The following is a 16,143-nucleotide window of genomic DNA, read 5'->3' as shown; positions in this document are numbered from 1 at the left end:
GTTAAGAGCTTATGTCATGGAATATGAGGGTTCATGGGAAGATCATCTAGATTTGATAGAGTTCTCCTACAACAAACAGTTATCATTCAAGTATAGGCATGGCACCATTCGAGGCTTTTATGGTAGGAAATGTAGAAGCCCATTATGTTGGAACGATATAAGTGAAACAGTTTACTTGGGCCTAATTGATTGAAGAGACTGCAACAGGTTAAGATAATCCAAGGAAAGATTAAGGCAGCCCAAGATCGTCAGAAAAGTTATGCTGATCTGAAGCATAGGGAAGAAGAATATGAAGTGGGCGAAAAAGTGCTTTTGAAAGTATCACCAATGAAGGGTGTGATGAGGTTTGGAAAGAAAGGGAAGCTCAGTCCTAAGTTTATAGGCCTATATGAAATACTAGATAGAGTTGGAAAAGTGGCCTATAGACTAGCCCTACCCACTGAATTAAGCCGTGTTCATAATGTGTTCCATATATCTCAGTTGAGACGGTACATCCCAGATAAATCGCATGTGTTGCAACCTGAAACAGTTCAAATTGATGAGAACTTGTCTTACGAAGAAAGTCCTATTAAGATTTTAGACGGTAAGGTTAGAAGTACCCGGAATAAGGACGTTAAAATCGTTAAGGTGCTCTGGTCTAACCAGAAGTCTGAAGAAGCAACATGGGAAGCAGAGGCTGAGATGCGAAAGAAATATCCAGAGTTGTTTGCAAAGGTTAGTAGTAGAGTTACGAGTTTCGCGCGTTTGACTTAGAACCCTACTTTTACCTAATTTTGACTTATTTTACGAATTATTATGTGAGTCAACTTACTTTTATAGGAAGTTGGTGGAAATATGTCTGACTTGCTTTATCTCTTCAATTGCTTGCTTTAAGTTTCAAGGACGAAACTTCTTTTAAGGGGGGTAGTCTGTAATACTTCGTATTTTTTTAGTAAGTTATTAGTTATAATTTTTTCAAAGGTTTTATATACTAAAAAGGCTTTTTATTAATTATAAAGGTTTTAAATAGGCTTTTATATTAAATTATGGATTTTTCAAATAAATTCTAGCCCAAATTATATATTGGGCCTAAGTTCACAAATCTAATCCAAGTAATTGGTTAATAAAATTAAAAATATTTAAAAAGAAAAATTCAAAAAGGATTTACAAAAGATTTACGAAAAAAAAGAAAAAAAAAGAAAAGAAAAAAATTATCTTTAAATCCGTGAGGTGTACGCCAGGGAGTTATATCCAAATTGATTAATTTTTTTTTTATTATTTTATTTTTTGGTTAGTTAAGCATCTAGACTATTTATCTTGTGGAATATTCCTTTATTCTAACTATATGATCATAAAAGATAGTGTATCCTACCTAAAATTAATTATCTTTTCTCAAAAATCTATATTTTAGTTTCCTAATCCTTTTCCGATTCTACTTTTCCAACTAGTATAAATAGGGGTCTCTACCCATCATATTCTTCACACCAAATTTGAGAAATAAATCTCTTTTCTCAAGTTTGAACTCTCTCTCCCTCTTAGCCTACCTTTTCTCTTCTCCCTAATAGTTATTATTATTCAAGGTGCGTGCATATGTAGATCTTTAAAATATTGTTTGCAAACTTAATATCATGTTTCTAAGGTTATCGTTTTGGATTAATATTCTTGTTTTATATGAGTTTGGTCGTGCACCTGATGAGTTTTTGCATGTATAAGTTGAAAATCTAATAAGTAACTATGAACTTGTATTTAGTCTAAAGTCAGTCTTCCTTTTTAAATTCTTTAAGGCGTGATTTACTACATTGTCATTATATTTTATCAATGATGAGAGTTTCAACATTAATATTATCATTATTCTTAGTATTATAACTATCCTTGTTAGTATGCTTTCAAATATTAACAAATTATTAATTTATGCCTTTATATGGCTAATTTTATAAGAATTATTATTCTTTTTAAAGGAGGATTATTTCAGAAGGATTAGTTATATGATCTTTATGATCACAATTATAAAGAGGCCACAGCTTGTTATTTATTAACAAGAAAGGTAGCTATTATATTATTTACCCATGTACTTTTTGCATAAGTCATGTGGACAAGGTAGTTCCCCTCGTAGTAGACTCATTAAGGAATACTAAACTTGGGGGGTGTGCACACTTTAGGAAAGGAACCTAGGCAAGGAAAATGAGTTTTATTAAAGTTATATACTTTATATTATACAAGTTATTTCAAGTATCCAAGGAAGGTTTATATGAATATTTTTTGAATGTTTAATAAAGTATTTAAATTTCCGCATATACATGTACTCAATATTTTTACTGAAACGCATTTTGTTTTGTTTGTTTTATGGCTTTGTCCCTGTGATGACCCTTTTGGTGAGCAGATTTTACAGGTTGATTGATGCATACTTCGTATGGGGGAGCTAGTGAGGAGTAATACATAGCTTAGTTTAGTAGTTATTATTTTTATATTTCCCTTTGTTATAGTAGAAACAATAATTTTTGTTTATCAATAAAGAGAAGTTATTATTATTAATTCCGCTGCATTATTAAGTTAGTAGTTAGTAGTTTTAGCCTTTAACGTTATCACACGTGGCGGTAATAATCTCAAGTTTCTCAAGTGTTTTATATTAAAATATATTCTTCAAAAAGAGAGATATTTGGGGGTGTTACATGTTGTGATGGTTACTTGTATTCAAATCAGATCAAAAAGTTGAATTAATATTTCACCTCAAATTTTAGTTTTTTAATATTTTACATATGTTCCTTAAAATCTTGTGTAAATAATTAAATATTTAGTAAGATATTGATGACCTAAAAGTCGTGATATTGTAATTCATCTTATGTACTAAATGTAAATTAACAAAAATTAAAGTGAAAAGACATTTTCAAATTCAATTTATTCAAAAAATAAGTTTGACTTATTACATGCATAAACAGTATATTTCATTATTTATATCTCAGATTGACTACTCCTTCCAAAAATTGAGGTCAAGATTTCGAGCACCAACTCAGTGACTTTCATAATTGTAAAACATGTAGTTTGCTTAAAGAAACAAAAACTTCATAATTTATATTAAATAAATGAATAGAGCAACATGAGTAACGTAGAAGTTAGGTTTTTGTTATTATGTTCCAATGAACTTGTTCTCGTGAATTTTCTAAGTTGTAGTACTTATGTTCGATTTTGATATACTGAATTAGTGTTAAATTATTAATTAAAATTGCAAAAAAAGACCTCGGTGTGGAATTAAAGTATATGGATATTATGCCAAAGGTGCATGGTGTCATCAATATAACTCATGTGTATATGTTATTTCGTTAGCAAGTGTATTTTCCTGGAGAAAAATTAATTGAGTATTTATGGCTGCACCCACGCATTACGATCGGCCTCAGTAATATTAGAAACCACACCCATGGTTCTACAGATCAGAAGTGATGATTTAGAAGTTAAAAATTGAAAAAATTCATATTAGTTTAGAAATATAACTCCAAAATGTTATCTATCTATAAGTACGGCTAAAAGTACTTCACAAAATCAGAATTTTATACAAATTGCATGGGAAGTTTTTTGTTTTATACAAATTCAAATTTTCTCTATTTTCCCTAAAATCGTCATAGAAATATTTAACTCGTAAGAGAAGAATATAAAATTACATATATGTTTAAAAAAGTAAATATCAATTCATTATTAGCCATATACATGTTTTTTAAAGCATGAGATCACCTATAGAAAATAAATGGTTAAATTTATGATTATTTACTTATTTAAAGAAAAAAATGACTCTATAGTCTTGAATTTATGAGTATATAGATATATGTTATTATCTTTGCTTGTTAGGGTCTTGAATGCACACACTTGATTATTAATTTTTTTATAATATACCTAATAAATTAAATGAATTCAGGTATATCTTGTACAATATATAAGGATTATTGAGATAAAATTATACTAAATTCTTCTAATTTTGGACCTTGAGACAAATGTGAATGGACATTTGAGAGAAGGAAGGAATACTTTTAACATATAACTATTGCTTTTAGACTTTGAATAAACTACATGAGAACAATTCTATCTAAATTTCGCAACTAATAACTTGTAATTTAAATTTTATGATCTTGTATTGAGAATAATCAAATTTAGTTTATGACTCGTACGTTGTACATTTATGATTTTTGTAAAATGACCTTGATATCTGAAAATTTTGTTCAATACTTTTGAATCGTCAATATGAAATACTTTTTACATATTATCATCAATGTCATTGATTATACTCAATGCTTTTTAAGACCATGAGAATAACTATCTAAATTTCAAAATCAATAAATTACAATTTAAATTTATGATCTTTTATTGAGAATATTTCAAATGGCTTATGTCTCGTACGTTGTACAATTATGATTTTAGCAAAATAGACTTGATATCTAAAAATTTGTTCAATACTTTAAAATTGGCCATATGAAGTGTTATTACATGTTATTATCAATGTCATTGACTATAGTCAATGCTTTTAGGTTTTGAGAACTCCATGAGCATAATTATATCTAAATTTCAAAACTAATAACTTGTGATTTAAATTTTGTGATCTTGTATTGAGTTTTATTAAAATTGGCTTATGACCCGTTAACATTGTATAATTATGATTTTTTAAAATGAACTTGGTATCTGAAAATTTTGTTAAATACATTTGAATTGGCTATATTAATTACTAATTACATATTACTATCAATGTCATTCACTGTAATCCCCCATAATTTTAAAGGATTTTATAAATATATTTTAGTATTTATATATATATATTTAAACACAAGTTAGTTTTAAAATGATTTGACTATTTAAAAAGGTTGACTATTTTAAAAGTCAAATGAAATTATTTTAAGGATTTCAGGAAGTTAAAATATTTTATTGAGGCATGCTTTGAAAAAAGGTTTGAAATACTAATTTAATTTGGAAAAGAAGTCTAATTGGACTTGAGGAACTTAAATTCTAAGTATATTAGGAAAGAGGAGTCATATTGATGATAGGAGTTCTAATTTTTTTTTTTTTTTTGAAAGGGAAAGATAGTGCATAAATTAACCAATGGACAAAGCATCCATAAGTACATATGATGATATAGCATTGGGACAATGATTAACCCATGCTTGTTCAAAACCAAATGGCACTACTTTCGCAAGATGGTGGGCAACAAAATTCCCACTTCTCTTAACATGAGAAAAAGAAATAGAATGAAAGCAAGAACATAAAGACAGAGCATCGCCAAGAATGCCATCCAAATCTGAAAAATAGACTGCAGCACGGGAGAGGCGCGACACAATAACTTGGGCATCCGATTCAACGATGATATCCTTCAAACTTTGCTTCTTTGCCCAGCTAATCGCTAGAAATATAGCCTTTGCTTCAGCTATGTTTGGAGGCCAACGAGCCTGAACCGTCGAACAACCGAGAATATAACTTGCCCTTCATGATCACGAGCCACTACACTAAGCCCAATGATACCTTCCTCACTCAAAGATGCGTCGGTATTAATCTTGATGATCCCCCTAGGCGGCGCAATCCATATGCTGCGGCTGGGCTGCCCTCGACGAGTCGAGCCAGCGTAAATACGCAGACCATACGTATTATGCTCCTCGCATTGACGAAAACAAGCTGAGCCACGATTGCAAGTGGGGTGCTAGTGTTTTCAAACACGAATTTATTTCGCTCAAACCAGATGTTCCAGGCCAGCACACACCCTCGTTGCACCAACTTCGACTCGAGCTGGCTCCAATCCCGAACCATTTCTTTAACGTCCTTATCTTCACTTCCTTGCACTAAAGCCTCGCACCCACATTGAGACCATAAGGAGCGAATCCTCTCACAGCCCATGAGCGCATGAAACCACGTTTCCTCCTTGTCAGGACACCACGGGCACGGAGCGACCTCAAGAAGATGTCGCGCTTTTAGAGCAGCACGTACGGGTAGAGAGTTGGTACATAAGCGCCACATGAAATGCCTAGACTTAGGCGAAATTTCCAGCTTCCATATGCGAACCCACGCCTCATGAAATTCCTCCAAATTCCCCCCCTTCCCCAACATATATGTCGTTTTAACCGTATAACTACCATCTTGTGAATAGGCCCACATCAAATCATCCTTTCCTCCTCCAACGCTCAAAGGGATAGCCAAGATGCAATCACGGTCGCGGTCAGTGAAGTATTGGTTAAGCAAATCACTCCTCCACTCCATAGTATCGGGGTTAATCAACTCGGCCACCCTATTAAGAGAACCCGCTTCTTCACTCTCAATAAATCTCCCTCTCTCATCCGCCACCCAGGGATCACTCCAGATGTTAATGTCATTGCCACTTCCCACGCGCCACATAAGTCCTTCCCGTACCAAACTCTTTGCCCCCCAAATACTCCTCCAAGAATAACTATTAGAAAAACCAAGTCTTGCATTGAGCATCTCACATCTAGGATAGTATTTAGCTTTCATAACTCGACTAAGAAGGGAATTTTTAAAATGGATGAGCCGCCATACCTGTCGCCCTAACAAAGCATCATTGAAAACCGCAAGATCCTTAAAACCCATACCGCCTAAACATTTAGGCTTACATAATTTCTCCCAACTAATCCAATGCATCTTACGAGCCTCACCCTTGCCACCCCACCAAAACCGAGCCATAGCCGAGCTAATTTCATGTATAATAGCTGCAGGGAACTTATATACACCCATAAGATAGGTCGGAATAGCCTGAATCACAGCTTTGATCAACACTTCCTTACCAGCCCGGGATAAAAGTTGCTCCTTCCACCCCCGCAATTTCTTCCACATCCTATCCAGAATACTACGGAACAATAACTTTTTCGAACTGCCAGTAGCTGTAGGAATGCCAAGATACTTCTGGTGTTTCTCCACATGCTTCATCTGAAGTAGGTTAATAAGTTCTTCTTTTCGCTCCCTTCTAACACCTTTACTAAAAGACACCTCCGACTTATCGTAGTTAATTTTCTGACCAGATGCTTTTTCGTATTGGTTGAGAATATCAACTATTATTAAGCATTCCTGTCGAGTAGCTCTAGTAAAGAGTAGGCTATCATCTGCAAAAAGAAGGTGAGAAACTACAGGATCATTCCAGCTAGCTTTTGCCCCGTGAAGAATTTTCTGATCGATCTTGTGCTGGATCATCTGCGAAAAAGCATCCGCCACTAAGATAAAGAGGAAAGGAGAGAGAGGATCACCCTGGCGCAAACCTCTATCCGGGGAAACTGACCCCCGGACACTACCATTGATTACAAAGGAATAAGATACATTTGTCACACATTTCATCACCAAGTTCACCCATCTACCATCAAATCCCATAGTCAGCAGAAGCCTCCTCAGAAAACCCCACTCTACCCGATCATAGGCCTTGCTCATATCCAGTTTCATTGCCATAATACCCGTTCTGCTGTTGTTTCGCTGCTTCATAGTATGAAATAATTCCAGGGCGATCAAAGAGTTATCTGTAATCATCCGCTCAGGAACAAATGCACTCTGGTTCTCCGTTACAATCACAAGCAAAATATTTTTAAGTCTGATAACAAGAGCTTTAGAAGCTATTTTATACAATACATTACACAGACTTATGGGCCTAAAATCAGATACAAGCTGCGGGGAAGCAACTTTTGGGATAAGAGCAATATTAGTACAATTAATCTCATCAGGAAAAGAATGACCATGTAAAATGTTGCAAACAAACTTGACTACCTCATCACCAACTACGTGCCAAAATCTTTGATAGAAAATTGCATGCATGCCATCAGGATCAGGAGCCTTACAAGTATGCATCTGGCACAAAGCTGTATAAATTTCTTCTTTTTATTTATCCTATTCATCATGAATTTTAATTGAGTCCAATCTCCTTTTCCTAAGGGACTGATCTCTTCGGCATAAAACAGCTGAACTGAACTGATTGGACCTGAACTGAACTGAATTAAACTGAATTAAATTAAATTGAATTAAATTGAATGTAACAAATATATAAATAATATTTAAACAATAATAATATGAATATTAAATAATAATTATAATGATAAGTAATAATAATGAATAATAATAATAGTATTTTGGATATTTTTAAATGATTTTCCCTCCGTTTCCTAAAGATCTTCCCTCTTTCCGTTTAAGTGTGTTTCCAAAAAATCTTCCCTCTTTTACTTTATTCCTTATTTGGAATTTTTTTTCCCTTTTTACCCTTTCATGTCCCTATCATATGGTCCACCATTACATTATCAATTCAATTTTACTCCCTTTCTCTCTCCTACTTTAACCTCTTTTTATTTGTTTATTTATCTTAACCCCTTTCTCTCTCCTACTTTACCCACCCCACACCCCACAAATTAATCCTCATTGGTATCTGTAGTAAAAGTAACAAGGAAGATCTTTAGGAAATTGAGGTAGTAGTTATAAATAAATAATATTAATAATCATAAATTAATAATAATAATAATTAATGATAATTAATAATAATTATTTTATATTATTTATATTAATATATTAGTACTTGATGATGATATATAATAACAATAATATCTAAGAAGTAAATTAATATTACTATTTTAATAATTAGATTTAATAATATAATAATATTTAGTAATAAAAATAATGATTGGGTTGGACCGCGAAAATTACATCATAAACCGTTTTGACGCGATTTGATTGGTTTATGGGTTAAAAACGTGAGTTTATTTGTGCTTTGACCTAAACTATGTTCCTCCTAATAATAATAGTAATAATAATGAGTAAAGATATAATAAACAAAATAATATATAGAAACAACAACAACAACAACAACATAATAATAATAATAATAATAATAATAATAATAATAATAAGAGTAATTAGTAAAATAAATTATACCAACATAATAATAATATTTAACAAAATAGTTATAAAAGAATGGAGCTGAACTGAACTGAACTGAACTGAGCTGAACTGAACTGATTGGAGCTGAATTGAACTGAACTGATTGGAGCTGAACTGAACTGAATTGAAAATAAGTTGGGGAGGACAGGCCCTAAGCCCAAAGGAAGCCTCTTTATAAATATCGTAATACTCATTTATTTTACCCCACACAAGAATTATTTTTCTCTCTCCTCTTCCTCAAACCACACAGCGAGCCATTAATTCTCTCTCCTCTTGCACGACTTTCCTTCTCCCTCTCTTTCAAGTTCTTTCTTTCTTTCTTCTTCTTCTTCAAGTAACGTTTCTTCTTCAACAAGAAACATCGCAAAGCCTTCAAAACCACCAAGGGTCGTGCGCCGCCGCTGCTGCCGTGGTCTTCTATTTCCGGTAACTGATTTGTCTTTTTCTTGTTGGTTAAATCCTTTTCTTCTTCCTCAAGATTCCATTAAATACTATGATTATGCTTTATTTTAATGTTAATCATGATTATTGGTTTTAATTTATTGTTTTGATAAATAATCTTGATTCACATATATTATATATTATAAGATAAAAATTCAGATTTGTTTATTATTGTTAGATTGAAGTTTCAATCATTAAATTAGCATGGAGTTTTAGGGAGTTAAGTACTAGAAAACCATAGTAGCATGTTATATACTATGAGATTGGTTTAGATTATGTTGTAATCATGTTTACACATGTTTAGAGAGGGTTTTATGATTTTAAAAGTTGTTGGAATTTCATAAAGGATTTTATTTATGGAGTCTTAAGAATTTTAATAACTAGTATGGTAGTACTATGCTAGGAATTAAAAGTTATTGAAGTTTTGATAGTAAAACCAACTCTTGAATATGTTTAAAGGGGATTTTAAATATTCTAGAGTTGCTGTATTTTTATTTAAGAGTATTGATTTTAGTTTATATTGATTTCTAGGCGGAGAATACTCTGTAGGAGACTTTTAAAGAATTAAAAGTGGCATGCCGACTAGTTTACACAAGGTACGTATATACCTGTGTGCTATGTGATTAGTATCATGATTTAAGGAGAAAGAAATTTTAGTATCATGTATAGGAACTTTATAAGTTCATATGTGATTATTTCTAGTATGATTGATTTTTACATGTTTTATGCCTGGGTGCAAGCATGTTAATTATGAGATTTATTATGAGTAAAGATTGTCATGTTTGTATGGAATTATTGATGCAAGCATGTGGATGAAAACTTTATTTATTGATTCACATGGGGTAATTAATACAATTATTGAGATTGAGTCATGTTTATTCATGTGTTCCCTTACAAGTTTTATTTTCACTACTTTATGAGGATTGTGGGCCTTATTTGGTATGTTGATAAGTTATGCCTTTTTAAAGGTAAGTTTGATTGTTGGCTAGGTTCAACAAATAAGAAAGTTTGAGATTGAAAGAAAGTAAGTCTTGGGTTGTAAATTGTGATCACTTATTAAATCCTAAGATAAAAGAAGTTTAGTTGTGCATATTTGCTCTGTACTTCTGTGTTGTTTGTATGTGTGTCATAACAAGTAATAACTTGTAAAGAACGTAAAGTGTAACGAGGATAGTTATAGACTTTAGACTGGTGCACGTCTAGAGTTGGATATTAGGAGTTGGAGTACATGGTGATAGCCCATGGCTTTTTTTGGGAGATGGATTGATCACCATCCCTCACTAGTAGAATAATTGCTTATTGCTGCGATTTTACCCATACACAGCAATATATTACGTAAAAAAATGAAAAATATAAAATAACGATATTGCTGCGGTTTCGACCAAAAACCGCAGCAATATAGTTTCAGTGAATTTTTTTTTGACAATTTGACCAAAAATATTGTTGCGGTTTTTCGCAAGAACCGCATCAATATATTAAAATAATATTAAAAAAATAATATTTAAAGATATTGCTGCGGTTTTTATATTTAACCCGCAACAATATACTTTTGAAATTAAAAATAAAAGAAGCCCAACTAGGTTTCCTTTTACTCGTATCATCTAACTTAAGCGCCGCTCATTTTTCTTCTCTCTCCTTACACACGGTCTTTGTAACACCCCCAAATTACTCACTTTTAAATAAATAATTTAATAAATAATATTTGAGTAATTTAGGAGTATTACCGCCACGTGACTAACACGCTTTCGGCAACCAACTACTAACAAACCAAAATAACTTGCAGCGGAAGACTTTAATCAAAAATAATAATACTTCTTTATTAATAAAAGTAAATATTGTCTCAATACTCAAAATAAATGAAACTACCTAATCTAGGTGAAGATCCCCTTCCTAGTATGCTCCCATGCACATCCAAAATTCACCTGCAAATCTGCTTACCAAAAAGGTAAACAGGGTAAAGCCAAATAGGAAAGAGAAAATACGTGTCAGTATAAAACTGAGTACGAAATGTACTACTCCCTCCGTCCCATAATATAGTGCTCACTTCTCATTTTTCACAAGAATTAAGGAAAATGGAAAGAGTTTTAGGATTTCACAAAAATATATATTTAAGTAAATGTTTATTGGGTATTTTTGTCTTGGAACTAGTTTTTTTCTTCTTTTTCCTTTAAAATAAAATGAAAGAGCAATAAATATACCTTGGAATGATGTAAAACAGTAAATAGGGGCACATATTTTAAAAGAAAGTAGGGGTATTTTGGAAAGTTTTATGTAAAGATGAAGGATAATTTAGTCCAAATAAATTGATAAAAAAGAAATAGGCACAACATTTTGGGACACCCAAAGAGGAATGCAAGCACTATATTATGGGACGGAGGGAGTACATAAGTAACACATTTGTTAGTTCGTAACAATTTTTCATTTCGAAAACTCCATCACCAATAATTCAAGAATAACTCTTTAAGAATAAACTATTTTCAAACATTCAATAATAATTCCAAGAATAACATTTTAAGAACAAACTCTTTCCAAAAACTTGAATAGTAATTCAAGAACAACCTTTTAAGAACAAACTCTTTCCAAACACTTGAATAGTAATTCAAGAATAACCTTTTAAGAACAAACTCTTTCCAAACAACTTGGATCAAAAATAATCCTGAAAACAATTCCTCTTCTTATCTCCCCTTCTATTTTGCTAAGTGTGCACACCCCCCAAGCTAGTCATCCCATCACGGAGCTATATCAAGGGGTAACTATAATTGCCAACAAGTGGATTTTGAATCTCTTGATATTAATCAAGCGGAAATAAAACCAATCAATCTTTCCTTGTAAAAATAATTTAATTTTCCAAAAAGGATAACAAAACTTCTATATAAAATTGATTGATAAAATCATTCATTCTTTTCACTTTCAAGAGTGAATAATAAAACATTGTAATCATTTTAAACCAAATTTCTAAACCAATCCAACCAATAAAATCAATAAACAACTTTATCATATAAACCACATTTTAAAAGATCTAGCTACATAACGTACCTTGATCTTGCACAAAAAGTATACTAGTATCTCCACTTAGTCTTAATCTTGAACGATCTCCTTACAAACCAATAATAAAAATCTAATAAGTAACTTATCACATGAACCTAATCATGAATGTAAACATGAATAACCTATCATGAGCATAATATTTTTGAGTAAGAAACATGGAAAATCTTTTTCTTTTCTTAACCCAAAGAAAATTAGAACTTGAATAAGAAATATAAAACTAGAATAGATAAGAAGAGAAAGAAGAACCTTGAAGTATGGATTCTCCAAAGCTTTTGTGTGGAAAAGATGGCTAAAGGTGTGGGGTATTTATAGGAGTAGAATAGGTAGTACTTAATTTTCAAAATTAAAGAGTTTGTAACCTTCACCATAAATTAGGAGATTGAACCAAGATTTGTAACCTTCATCTTAAATTTGGAAAACAAAACTCCCCCATTTACTTCACAATCCCGTCAAAAATAATGGCCTAAAAAAAAATTTTTTTTTTTTTTGGATTTTTTGAATAATTTTGACTAGGATTTAAAACCAAAAGTTTAACAAATCCAATTTTGGCGCCATCTTCCGCCAAAATAATTTAAAATGAGTGAAATTTCTAAAATACCCTTTACTTAAAATATTTATTTTAGAAAATAAATATTTTAATTAATAAATAAATAATTGAAAATATGGGGTATTACAGTCTTCTCCCTCTCTCTCTCCTCACACTCGATCTCCCATCTCCATTCTCTCCCCCCCCTCTCTCTCTCTCTCCTCACACTCAATTATCCATCTCCACCAATCAACTGGCGTTCGTCTTCTCACAATCATCGTTTCCATCAAGCCCAATCATCATTTCGGCCGTTCGTCTTCTCACATTTCTCTCAGACTCGACATTCTGCTTCGGTTGTTTGCTTCTCACAATTCTCTCAGGCTCCACAAACTTTGTTCGCAGTCGTTCGGCTTCGCCGTTCGTAGATGGCTTCAACGCCGGTCTTCACAAACTCAACTGCTCATGAAAAGATTTTTTTGGCCGTTCGTCTAGCTGTTTGCGACGTTTGGGTTCGATGCACGAATGGACGTTCGTGTTGCTCTTGGATCGTGACCATCCAATGGTCATTTTTAACGGTTTTTCGTTTCCTTTTTTTTTTTCCTTTTTAAGGATTTTTTGATTTTCAATTTCTTATTATTTTAATATATTTTTTGTAATTAATCATTTAGTAATTATTGTTTTTTTTAATTTTTGCTTTTATTTTTTGATTTTTTTGTAATATTTATGTAACTATTTTTTTTTATCTATATATATTAATGAGATTCATATGTTATTTTATCTTCATTTCGTTTATAAATTTGGTGGATAGTGGATGGGTTATTGTCTGGTTTTATTCTTTCAAATTTAATTGCAAAATGAATTTTTTTTTTGCCTGTACATGGACCTATTGCTGCGGTTTTGGGCAACAACTGCAGCAATAGACCAAGATATTGCTACTGTTCCTAGCCAAAACTGCAACAATACGTTGTACTTTTTAAATAAAAAATAAAAATATTGCTGCTAGGAACCGCAGCAATATCTTGGCCTATTGCTGCTGTCTAAAACTGCAACAATAGTTTAATTACCTATTGCTGCCCCCTTAATTGCTGCGCGGCCAAAACCGCCGCAATATGCCACTTAATGACCGCATCAATAAGCATTTATTCTACTAGTGCCTATTTATATTTAGCAAAAGTTCATCGATATCGCAGATCAATCTGAAATGCGTTGTAGTGCCTAGCACCCGTATTTCGTCTTCTTAGTGAAGACATTAGTAGATAAGACAACTCGGCTAGTCTCCAAGTAACTATTCCATTGAAGTAATAAAAAGATGTTTAGAGTTTAGTTCAGTAAAAGTTGTCTGCAGAACATTATATGTTTATATTATTATTTATCCCTACATGTTATTATTTAGTATCATGTTAGGAATACTTATGTTTTAGTATGTAGTACTCAGCTTTCCTTATTACGTGCTTTGTTTGTGTTCGTGATCATGGCTTTGCCTTATTGATCCTGTGATGATCCATTTGGGTGAGCAGATCCAATATAGCATTGACATTACAAGTTCGCAGATATGCATCATTGGGAATCTGGAATGGAGAGAATGTGTAAATAGTATATATGTTATTTTTCTGCATTAGTAGAAATATAAATTATTAAGTTGGTTTGAATAAGACTCATTTAGATTGTTGATTTCTAAATAGTTGTTTATTTATTTATTTATAATAAAAGGTCAAAGTTTAGTTATATGTTTTCCGCTGTAAAATTCTGAATAAGCCGATACGTTATCACACGGGAGATAATACTTGGGTAATTCTCTACTTTATATTATAAAGGTATTTCTGAAAAGAGAGAATTATCGGGGTGTTACAAAGTGGTATCTGGAAGTGTAATACTCCGTATTTTAAGTAAGTTATTATTTATATTTTTATAAAAGTTTTAGCTTTTAAAAAGATTTTATTTACTAACAAGGCTTATTATTTATTAGAAAGGCTTTTATAAGAAAGGTTTTGGGTATTTAAAATAAAGTTTAGCCCAAATGAATTTCGGGCCTAACTTTTCTAAGTTTTACATTCAAGTAGTTGGTTCAAAATAAAACTAAAAATGTTTTAAAAGGCATTCCAAAAAGGTTTGCAAAAAAAAAAGAAAAAAAAAGATTTAAAAAAATTGCAAAAAAAAAAAACAGATTTATAAAAAGAAAAAAGAAAAAGAAAAGAAAAAGAAAACAAAGTCCAACGCTTGTACGGTAAGTGTGTGATAAGTTTTGTTAATTTTTCCCTTTTTGCTTATCTTTTAATTATTTTACCTATAATTATGTATTATGGGATAATTTATTATCTTTCCTAATCTTAGTTGGATAATCATAAATATTAGTTATATCTTAGTTAGATTAGTTTATCTTTTTCCCTAAACTTATCTTTTAATTTCCTAATCCTATTCCTATTATACTTATCCAACTAGTATAAATAGGGATCTCCACCCATCATATTTTTCACACCAAATTTGAGAAACAAATCTCTTTTCTCAAGTTAAACTCTATCATGTTTTTAATGCTGCTGTGAACACCTCCCCAACATCCTCATCCTCTTCTTCAAGTTCAAACTGGACATCTAAATCTGAGAACTCACTATCACTAGAGCCTTTCCCTTCCCCTTCCTCATCTGATAAAGTTTTCTTTTTTGGTTTAGGTTTGACCACTTTTTTCTTTTTTGGACCTGACTTTTTCTCAGTTTTTCCTAAGGCTAATCTACCTTTAGTTGCCACTGTCTTCACTCTAGGTGTGCTTCTTTTTAGAGAGGAGGATGAACTTGAAGCTGTGAGTTTTGGGGGAGTTAATGCTAAGGCAGCAGTTGATGATGAGGGATTAGATGAATGTTTAGGTTTTGGAGAAGATGTTGAGATGATGGCAGAAGAACCAGTTATAGAGGAAGGGAATCTTGGGGGTGATTTTGATTTACTGACCTTAGAATAAAATTGGGCTTTGGTTATAACCGAAGCACCCTCATCATCATTAGTAGGGCTACTTGATTTAAGCCTAGTTGATCTTCTTATAGGGCTTAAAACTACCTCAGTCTTTGGCTCCTTCAACTTCATTGTAATACCCCGTATTTTTAGGCATTTATTGAGATTATTTAAAACAATTTTAAATTTTATCTTCAAAACTCATTTTAAACTATCACATTGGAGGGAATCATTTGGAGGGAAATATAGTTTGAATTTTAAAGGTTATTTTAGTAATTTTTTTAACAATAGCTGCTCTTGTCATTATCTTATTTATTTAATTAGTT

General features: G+C 32.0%; 2 protein-coding genes across 2 annotated transcripts; one reads left to right on the top strand and one right to left on the bottom strand.

The window, feature by feature from the left end:
* Positions 1-339: 339 nt before the first annotated feature.
* Positions 340-873, top strand: LOC130589859 (uncharacterized). Its single transcript, XM_057391473.1, has 2 exons — positions 340-714; positions 820-873. The coding sequence occupies exons 1-2, from the start codon at positions 340-342 to the stop codon at positions 871-873; spliced, it is 429 nt and encodes a 142-aa protein (XP_057247456.1).
* Positions 874-5,048: 4,175 nt separating this feature from the next.
* LOC104883845 (uncharacterized) lies at positions 5,049-7,785 on the bottom strand. Its single transcript, XM_010668409.1, has 2 exons — positions 5,587-7,785; positions 5,049-5,399 (listed from the first exon to the last, which is right to left on the bottom strand). Exons 1-2 carry the CDS (start codon positions 7,783-7,785, stop codon positions 5,049-5,051), a joined length of 2,550 nt encoding a protein of 849 aa, XP_010666711.1.
* Between the last annotated feature and the right edge of the window lie 8,358 nt (positions 7,786-16,143).

This window comes from Beta vulgaris, chromosome 8 (genome assembly GCF_026745355.1).
Source record: "Beta vulgaris subsp. vulgaris cultivar EL10 chromosome 8, EL10.2, whole genome shotgun sequence".
NCBI classification, from domain to species: Eukaryota; Viridiplantae; Streptophyta; class Magnoliopsida; order Caryophyllales; family Amaranthaceae; genus Beta; species Beta vulgaris.
Note: the sequence above shows the minus strand (reverse complement) of the source record. Positions and strands in the feature narration are given on the sequence as shown.